The 9,837-nt window shown below is 47.9% G+C and overlaps 1 protein-coding gene and 1 long non-coding RNA gene across 2 annotated transcripts; both read left to right on the top strand.

Annotated features, from left to right (window-relative positions):
- The first annotated feature begins 1,422 nt into the window (after positions 1–1,422).
- LOC147110949 (zona pellucida sperm-binding protein 3-like) lies at positions 1,423–3,743 on the top strand. The gene is made up of 4 exons (XM_085999985.1): positions 1,423–1,834; positions 3,160–3,263; positions 3,452–3,596; positions 3,648–3,743. Exons 1-4 carry the CDS (start codon positions 1,556–1,558, stop codon positions 3,741–3,743), a joined length of 624 nt encoding a protein of 207 aa, XP_085856111.1. The 5' UTR covers positions 1,423–1,555.
- Positions 3,744–4,372, top strand: LOC147110948 (uncharacterized). The gene is made up of 3 exons (XR_015080108.1): positions 3,744–3,959; positions 4,032–4,154; positions 4,230–4,372. It is a non-coding gene; the product is annotated as an uncharacterized LOC147110948 (long non-coding RNA).
- Positions 4,373–9,837: the final 5,465 nt, after the last annotated feature.

Raw genomic sequence — 9,837 nt, 5'->3', positions numbered from 1 at the left:
CGGCCGCGAGCCGGACGTTGGCCCAAGACAGGCACCGCGCCAACTCCTCCAGTGCCATCCAGCCTGCTCCTTCGTCATCGAGCAGGTCCCCGACCCTGGTCACCTTGCCAGGCAAAGGCCTGCTCGCCGCCAGCCACCCGACCCAGCGGTTGCGGAGGTACGGATTCCTGAGCAGCGGCTCCCGAAGGAGAGCCGCCACTCCTGATGGGGGAGAACGGCGCCTGGAGGCGACGCTGTTCCAGATCCATAGCAGTTCCTGGCAGAAGACAGGCAGCTCCTGCAGGTAGGCACGCGTATGGCCCAATTTCACAAACAGGAGCTCCGTGTCGTAGTTGAGGCCGTGCAGCTGGCGGAAGAAATACGTCGCCAGCGCACACCATCGAGGAGGATGCTTGACGTTCAGGTATGTCTGCAGGGTCCAAAGATGGAAAGTAGCCGCCCGGGTGCATAGGCACACCACTGCCTGACCACCCTCCCTAAGCGGGAGACTCAGAACCGCGGCAGAGACCCAGTGCTTCCCTTTGCCCTAGAAGTCGATGAGCTTCTTCTGCATCTTGGCAACAAACGCAGGGGGTGGGATCACAGTGACCAACCGGTACCACAACATGGCGGCCACCAACTGGTTTATGACCAGCGCTCGACCCCTGTAGGACAACACTCGGAGCAGGCCTGTCCAGCTTCCTAGGCGAGCAGTGATTTTGGCCTCCAGCTGTTGCCAGTTCGCTGGCCAGGCGTCCTCGGCGGGGCTGAGGTAGACTCCCAAGTAAAGGAGGCACATGGTGCTCCAGGTGAAGGGCCTGAACTCCTCCGGCAGGGAGTCCACCCACCACTGGCCCACCAGGAGTCCAGAACATTTCTCCCAGTTGATCCTGGTGGAGGATGCGTCCGAGTAAATCTGCTGGCATTCTCGCACCCTCCGCAGGTCGACGGGATCCATGACCATGAGGAGCACATCATCGGCGTAAGCCGAGAGGACGACCTCCACGCCCGGCCCTTGCAGAGCCAGTCCCATCAACCTCTTCCGCAAGAGGCGCAGGAAAGGCTCCACGCAGATGGCGTATAACTGACCGGACATGGGGCAGCCCTGACGCACCCCCCTCGCGAAGCGAAGGGGCGCTGTCAAAGACCTGTTAACTTTTATCAGACACTCCGCGGCGGCGTACAGAAATCGGATCCGGGCAATGAAATGCGTCCCGAACCCAAATGCGTGCAGAGTTCCGAAGAGATACTCGTGATCCACCCTGTCGAAATAATTTAGTTTAAGTTTTATTTAATGTTTTACTAATTTACAGTCAATTTGGTCAATCACCCCCACTTGAAAGAGCAGCCATACCTGGTCCAATTGTTTTCAAGTGACTGCAGGCTGTGAGTATAAAAGGGGAGCTGAGAGTATAAAAGGGGAGCAGTGGGCTCCATCTCAGCTCACATTTGAGTTGCAGTAGTTAGCATTATGGGGTAACTAGTGAAGGGTCTGTTTCCGCTGTTGGTTTTGGTTGGAGCTGTTTGTTGCTCTGATACTTAGCAGCAGATTAGAAACCGTGAATTCCCATGGAGCATGGAGAAAGTCACTCGTGTCCGTCCAGGCCCAGCTTTTGGTTCACTTTTCAATGTGTCTGAGGGGCGAAGTGTGTCTCCACTGCAGACTGTGATGGTGCAGTGTGGAGAGCAAAACCTGCTGGTCACGGTACAGATGGATTTCTTTGGAACCAGGCACCTGATTAAAGCAGCTGACCTGACCCTGGGGACAACAGGATGTCGGCCAACTGGGATCTACTTTCTAAACCACACTGTTCTGTTTGACTATGGGCTCCATGAATGTGGCAGCACAGGAAAGGTAATGTGATTCTTGAGATAAAACCTTGTACAACCAGTGGGTACTTGGGAGAAGGAACACTGGCATAGATTATTTGGGCTGAATGGACTGTTTCTATGCTGTACATTCTATGTAATTCTATAACCTGTGATGATCAATTGACATCAGTATGACTTGGTTTTAATGTAAGCTTTAGTTTTGATTGGAATTCATGTTCAGAATATTTTAGTAACGGCACATGTGGAGGTATTTTTCCTGATACAACCTTGATTGGTTCAATCAAAACTGGGCCTCTGGAATGAAGAGCCAGGTTACTAGACTGTGTTGAGCAGTAACAGTGGAGGGTGTGTGGTGAACAGTTGTAGCTACATTGGTGAGGGGAGATTTTTTTTATATACGTTGGATGGTTTGCTCTCCATTTCTGAGATTGTTTTGGACACAGTTGGGGTTCCATGTAGTTTTGGACCCTGTTGTAGAAAGAATCCTGGGAAATGACTATTTAATATTCAAGAGACTATTTACACAAAGGCTTGGGGAACGATTGAGGCTTTTCTTTCAAGTTGAGGTGCCTTGTCTGGTGAAATGGTGATGAGGAAACCTAGACTGAAGAGAATCCTTTGACGGAATTTTCAGGCTTGTTGGGATGTGGAATGCTTTACCATAAGTGACTGTTCAGTACTTGTGTCTAAGAACCAATGGCACAGTTATCCCTATTGTGTCATCCCAGGTTATTCACTCCTTAAAACCTTCTGCCTCTCCACCACACTCCATCTGTTTAAGATACTCATTGATACCTACCCATTTGACCAAGCTTTTGGTCACTATCTGCTTATGTGACTTGGTGCCAAATTTATTAATCTCTGTGAATTGCCTTGGAATGTTTTACTATGTGACAGGTGCTATATAAATGCATCAGGTGGCTGATTGAGGCTCCTTTCCCCCCTGTGGCCTACAATGTCATTTTTTTAATGGATTTGGATAGGGCTGGGGCTCTAGTTAATTAACAGAAGTATGAAGGACTGAGTATGTTTCTTTACTCACAGAACACTGCACTCTTGTCCAAGAATAACTCCACTGTAATGTATCTGACCTTAATAAGATGAGATCTTCTCTCTCCCAGATGACTGAAGACCTGCTGATTTACACCACCCACCTGTACTACAGGCCAAGCCCTATTGGAGGAGTCATTGTGAGAACCAGTGGAGTAGTTGTCCCTATTGGGTGCTATTATCCCAGATATGGTGCATGATTCGGAGGCTCTCCTTGCCATTGGTGGGGGATGGAGGGGGGGGGCGGTGGCCCCACTTGTGAATTGGATCTAAAGCAGGCCTTTGTCCTTTCCACAGGAAGAGGACGGTGAGCAGCAATATGATCGCGCCCATCTGGGTCCCATTCTCCTCCACCAAGGGAGCAGAAGGACTTCTGTCATTCTCCCTGCGTCTGATGATGGGTAAGTGATGATCAATTACCTACCTTCCCTGTTTTTACCCATTCCTTGGAATCAAGTGACGAACCCAAAGAGTGTGTGTGTGTGTTTCAATGGGTAAGGACTTTTGCTGGGCTCCAAGCCAATCCCATAACTGGCTGGTTGATGGGATCCATTCTTAATAATTCAGCTCTTTCTGACCCTCTTTCCAGTTGCCTGTTGGACAGTCGGGGCGAAGACTTCTTTTCATCTTTCGTGTCACCGCGAGATCACCAGGACAAGCTCCAGTTCAAACTGGATGCATTCCGCTTCTTTGAGGATGACCGGGATTTGGTAAGAGGAGGCCAGATGTTGATGGTAAGACGATGAGCATTGACGCTGAGTAACTCCTGCATGTTTCTTCTGCAGATCTTCATCAGTTGCCACCTGAAAGTAGCTGCAGCAGCTCAAAGGCCAGATTCAGTCAACAAAGCTTGTTCCTTCCAGAAGCCAGCCAACCAATGAGAGAAATCTACCCTAGAATGGGGAACCTCTTTCTTTTGACATATAGGTGCACTCTGACCGATGGCTTGCTTCCTTGTTTAGACGGTGACTGAATTGGACCAGTCCCTGGTGGAAGGATCCAATGCGAGTTGTGATGGGGGCAACTGCAGAGCTCAGGATTGCGATTTTGAGGAAGACTGCACTCCAGGGGCAAGAGAGAGGTCCTATCTGAGCTTGGTATGTTGTCGTGGTATTGGGTGTTGAGGCTATTGTTGGATGTTTGTAACTGGATTGAACTAATTGTTGCAGAGTCGGAGCCTGTGTGGGAAGGTGAGGCCTCCCTCGGACCCCTGATCATTCCGGATGCTGATCTGAAGGACGTGGGAAGTGAAGCTGTCGAGACTCCTGAGGAAGTTCAGAGTTCTTCTCCAGGTGAGTGTTCATTTTTATGAAACCTCCATTCTAGTCTTGACTCCTGACTCTCCACTGGCTTTTCATTCTCCGCAGGTGATGTAGTTTCTGAGGTGCTTCTGGTCGTGGCTGTGACGTTGGCAGCTGGAGCCCTGATATCGGCCTTCCTAATGCTCAGGAAATTCAACTGAATTATTTCCCTCAATTGGGCGCTTTCATTATTTGTCAAAAAAATGGTTTAATAAATTTTGAAATGTGACTTGTGCTTGAGTCTTTGGAGTTGAACTGGATTAAGTACACTGGTCTTGGTGGTTTGAACGTCAGTTATCTAAATCAGGGGTTCTCCACCTTTTTGTCTGAAGCCCCTCTCCCATCTGGTGTAAAATTCTGCAGACCCCCCCTCTGTAATACAACACCAGTGGGTTTTATCTGTATAAACTTCTCTTGACACTGCTCCCACGCACCATGTTGCTGCTGCTATCCTGGTACTGCAGAATATAGTGGTTCCCACTCCCTCTAAGGACATAATGGGAGCAGGAGCAGGCCCTTTGAGTTTGCTCTGCCATTCAATAAGATCATGGCTGATCTTCTACCTCATCTCCACTTTCCTGCACTATCCCCATATCCCTTGATTCCCTTTAATATTCAAAAATCTATCGATCTGTCTTGAATATACTCAACAACTGAGCCTCCACAGCCCTCTGGGGTAGAGAATTCCAAGATTCACCACCGTCTGAGTGAAGAAACTTCACCTCAGTCATAAATGGCTGACGCTTATTCTGCAACTGTGACCCCTGGTTCTAGACTCCCCAGCCAGGGGAAACATCCTCCCTGCATCTATCCTGTCAAGCCCTGTAAGAATTTTGTTTTTCAATGAGATCACCTCTCATTCTTCTAAACTCTAGAGAATATAGGCCTAGTCTACTCAATCTCTCCTCATAGGTCAATCCCCCCCACCCCCCCATCCCTGGAACCAGTCTGGTGAACCTTTGTTGCACTCCCTCTATGGCAGGTATATCCTTCCTTGAGTAAAGAGACCAGAACTGTACACAATACTCCAGGTATGGTCTCACCAGGGCCCTATATAATTGCAGTAAGACCTCTTTACTCCTATATGCAAATCATATTGTAATAAAGGGCAACATAAGCTTTCCTAATTGCTTGCTCTACCTGCATGTTAACTTCCAGTGATTTGTGTACAAGGACACCCAGGTCCTCTGAACACCAACATTTCCCAATCTCTCACCATTTAAAAAAAATACTCTGCTTTTCTATTTTTCCTACCAGTGGATAACTTCACATTTCTCTATTATATTCCATTTGCTGTGTTCTTTCCCACTCACTTAACCTGTCTATATCCCTTTGAAGACTCCTTGCATCCTCCTCAACTTACATTCCCATCCAGCTTTGTATCATTAGCAAACTTGGATATATTACATTTGGTCCCCTCATACAAATCATTGATTTAGATTGTGAATAGCTGAGGCCCAAGCACTGATCCTTGCGGTACTCTACTAGTTACAGCCTGCCAACCTGAAAATGTCCTGTTTATTCCTACTCTTTTCCGTCTGTTAACCAATGCTCAATCCATACTAGTATATTGCCCCCAGTCACATGAGCCCTAATTTTGTTTAATGACCTCTTGTGGAACCTTATTGAAAGCCTTCAAAATCCAAATGCCACATCCACTGGTTCCCCCTTATTTTTTTGAGGTTCTAGAGGATAAATGTCAGATTTATCGAACACTATTTCCTTTCATAAATCCATATTGACTCTGCCCAATCCTATTATTATTTTCTAAGTGCCCTGTTACACATCCTTAATAGATTCTAGCATTTTTCCTATGACTGATGTCAGGCCAACTGGTCTGTAGATCCCTGTTTTCTCTCTTCCCTCCTTTCTTAAATAGTGGGGTTACATTTGCCCTTTTCCCTCCCTGAGCCACAATTCCTGACTCCATCACTGACTGTTCCTGGCACATCAGCCAGTCCTGGTTCTCTGCTTAACTGTCAAACAACCTTTTTTCCCCAAACATCTCCAATATTTTTATAACTTAAAGTGTACAAAGAAATTGGAAAATCCACAATTTCAGGCCCATATTCTCCCAAATTGCTTGCAGCAGTGTCCATATTCATTTTTTATTCAGACAATCCTGGAAGGTTGTAATCCCGGCTGGAAGGCAAAATTGGGTATGAACCATCTGGTCTGCCTATGATGCCCACCTTCATAGAGCAAGACTGCTAACACGCAAGGTAGAGGCTTGCGGGTGAAGAAAGGGAAGACAAATAGCCAGTGCTTTAATTGTGTTTTTTTAAAAAGTGCATTGATCTTACTGGTTTATATAAGAATTGATAGGGTAGATGGACAAATTATTTCCTCTGGTGGGGGAGCCCCTAACAAGGAGTCATAATCTTAAAATTAAATCTAGGCCATTCAGGGGTGATGACAGGAAGCACTTTCCACACAATTCTGCCATTGCCATTTACACTTCATCTAGAGTCATCTTTTTTGTTTCTTAACTTGTCCCATTACCATCTCCTTTTGCCTTGCACCATCATCCCTTTTGTCTCTTAATCTCTCCTGCCTTCCAGCCTATCACAGACCTTCCCTTTTGTTCTTTCCTCTCCTTTCCCCTACACTTAAAACCCTGTTCCACCTCCAACATTTTCCAGTTCTGACGAAGGGTCACTGACCTGAAATGTTAACTCTGTTTCTCTCTCCGCTGATGCTGCCTGACCTGCTGAGTATTTCCAGCATTTTCTGTTTTTCTTTCAGATTTCCAGCATCTGCAGTATTTTGCTTTTGTATTAGTAGAAATCTGGAACTATCTTCCCCCCCACCCAGCAAAGCTGTTGATGCTGGGGAGTCAATTAAAAATTTCAAAACTGAGATTGATAGTATTGTAGGATTCGCAAAAATCCATGAAACACAGTATATGGGTAGGGCCCCTGAAGTGGCCACATTGTGAGAACACAGAATGGAGTTGGCAGTTCTCATGGCCCAGTTCAAAAGGGCACACACACAGTACCTTAAAGCAGTCTGAGTCATCATCGATTAGAAGAATCCAGAACCTTACTGTTTTTGATATTGTAATGTGGTTGCAGCAGTAAACAAAACTATTAGCACCTGGAGGTGCGCTAATCGCTGGCAGAGCGGTAACCGATCTCAGAAACCGTTGAGCACACACAAACGGAGGGACACTAAACGGATTCCCATTATGGCAAAGCGGTAACCAATCTCAGAAACTACTGAGCACACACAAGCGAAGGGACACTAATCGGATTCCCATTAGTTCGATTTGCGAGCAGTTAAAATTAATGTGCTTGCTTTTGTTAAAGCAACCTTAACAAAGGAAAACGGTTGATTTGGCGCCAAGATTAGGGCCAGAAAAGAGTATAACCGTTCAGGTAAATCGCCAGCAAGCCAGTCTAAGATTCAACCAGAGTAAGGAAGACTCCTCCGGAGATGGTTCGCACCGTGAAGTCCAAGTCCAGTTACCATCAGGGGTTCGAGGACCGTGCGGAACAGAAAATGGCTCGAGGATTTCGGAGGACTTCCAAAGTTTGTACAGGAGAGCGAGTCCAGGAGCCGGTCCCATAAGGAAAGTCAGAGGTCCCGGATGACACCAAGTAACAGGGTCCAGGAGCCGGTCCCATAAGGAAGATCGGAAATTCCAGACGTAACAAGAAGTACCAAGGTCCAGAAGGGTTTTGAAATTCTGGTGAGCATAAAGGCCCAACTCTACCTAACTGACATAATTGAGGTATATTCAGTAATGGGAGGGTTTATAACGTTAAGGGTATTTGAAAGTCAGGAGTGTGATTTATCCCTCGATGTGTCCGTGCGCTTCCCACACCCCCGCTTTTAGCTTATCGCTATTTTAGAACTGTTTATATGCTTTAAAGTTATTTTTCTCAGTGTATAATTTAGTCCTCCGTGAGAAACGTTATTTTTCGTCTGCATTTATTCTTGCCATTTTTCTCTGTGTACATTCTCTTTCAAAAATAAAGGTCGTTTTGATTTAAAACTCAATCTGTCTCATCTGACCATTTGTCTTCCGAGTCACGAGTTGGGCCAACACACAAAGGTTGTCTGGCAATAAGCCCAGTGTCTAGAACCATGAGGGGGGGCGCTTCGAAACTGCTCACGAGTAGTGCAAAAATCAAAACCGATTTAGCACACCATAAGCTCGTTAAAACGACCCCTTACAGAATGGCGACCGCGGCAGGACACTGGCTACTGAAACCTTGTGTGGTGGACAAAGACTCGGGTGAGACAGATGTTATGGAAGATAGGTTAGCCTCCTACATGTGTGGTAAAATAAATGTAGCAAAAAAATGGGTGTATGACCTGTTAGGAGCTGAGCGTCCCCTAAAGGCAGCCGCCCAGTGGACGGCTAGTAAAGAGCACCGCAAGGGCATTGAGAAAGTGGTGTGGCTTATGTGCTATAAAAAGCAGGTTCTGGTACTGGACCACGCGGTGGCCAGTAAAGAAACCAAGATTAAGCATTTATCCCAAGAGCTGCAGGAAAAGGTTGCAGCAGAAGGGAAAGTGTTAGTGGCCCTGGAGGCAATAAGCCAAGAGAGGGCAGCGATGGTCCGGGATCATCGGGGGAAAGTAGAGCACATGGAAAGCCAGGCCGCTGAAGTACAGCGTGAGCACCAAGCCAGGGTAGAAAGGCTAAAGGGCAAGATAGCTGAGTTAGAGGGGAGTGCTAGTTTAGGGTAGAACATGTTGAGTACCAAGCAAGAGAATCTAGGGAAAGAGAAAGGAAGTTAAAGGCGGAAATTAGCAGTCTCACGGGGGAACTTAAGGCACAGGAGGAGAAAGTAGCCGAGGTAAAAGCACCTTATAAGGTGGCTTGCGCTCAGGGGTTTGAGGAAGCAGACCACGGCCCCTGTAGGCAGGAAATTGAAAGCCTACGTATGGAGTTGGCCAAAGCAAAGGGGATGATATGTCTCATTAGCCCAAAAATCGGCCAGGCCGAATTTAACGGCAACCCAGTCAGGGCAGTCCCGCAGGCAGCCCCCAGAACAAAACGGGTTAGGGAACCTGAGTTTGCACAGCCACCACCCCTAGCCCCTAGTTTTCCAGAGGTCTGGGAACAGGAGCAGGTGGGGGATGAAGAACCCCAGGTAGACCAGGCTAGCCCAAGAGAGAGTCAGGGACCGGGACCGGTGTACCCCGTTATACAGCGGAGGTACGGACCACCCGGTAACGACGGGGAAACTGGGGACATCCAGAACCAATTCCAGATTCCACACGGTACGCAACAATTGCGTTCCATGGTGAGCCACATCCCCAAGCTCACCATGAGGGGGGACCCTTCCCTGCACTTTAGGGAGATAGAGCAGGCGGCCTGTGTGAATGACTGCGACGAGGCAGAAAGGGCCAAAATGATGCTGTTCTCCCTGGGTAGCGATCTCCTCCAGACGCTACCCGATGAGTGTAAGAGGGGTCAGGAGAATTATGGCAAACTCAAGGAAGAGATCCTGGAGGCCATGGGGATGAACGAGGGGAGCCCGTTCTCCCGGGTAGAGAGAACAGTCCAGCTCCCCGGGGAATTCTCGCAGGCGTTCGCGGACAGGCTGTGGCCAGTCTACCAGGATGCATGCCCGGGAATGCCGGCGCGAGCGCACCTGGATGGGGAACCGTTAGTTCACTGGCTAAGGTGCCTTATGAATAACTCCCTGCCCTGCGTTCG

Source organism: Somniosus microcephalus, chromosome 11, assembly GCF_052327205.1.
Source record: "Somniosus microcephalus isolate GS21.2 chromosome 11, FLI_Smic_1.0, whole genome shotgun sequence".
In the NCBI taxonomy this organism is placed as follows: Eukaryota; Metazoa; Chordata; class Chondrichthyes; order Squaliformes; family Somniosidae; genus Somniosus; species Somniosus microcephalus.
This window is presented reverse-complemented; position numbering and strand designations above follow the sequence as displayed.

What these genes read in the sequence shown, in the direction of transcription:
- LOC147110949 (XM_085999985.1), top strand. Translation starts at nt 1,556, where the DNA reads ATGGAGAAAGTCACTCGTGTCCGTCCAGGCCCAGCTTTTGGTTCACTT. An exon ending in CTCCCTGCGTCTGATGATGG is followed by an intron (nt 3,264 to 3,451) that starts GTAAGTGATGAT and finishes CCCTCTTTCCAG; the next exon opens with TTGCCTGTTGGACAGTCGGG. An exon ending in GAGGAGGCCAGATGTTGATG is followed by an intron (nt 3,597 to 3,647) that starts GTAAGACGATGA and finishes TTTCTTCTGCAG; the next exon opens with ATCTTCATCAGTTGCCACCT.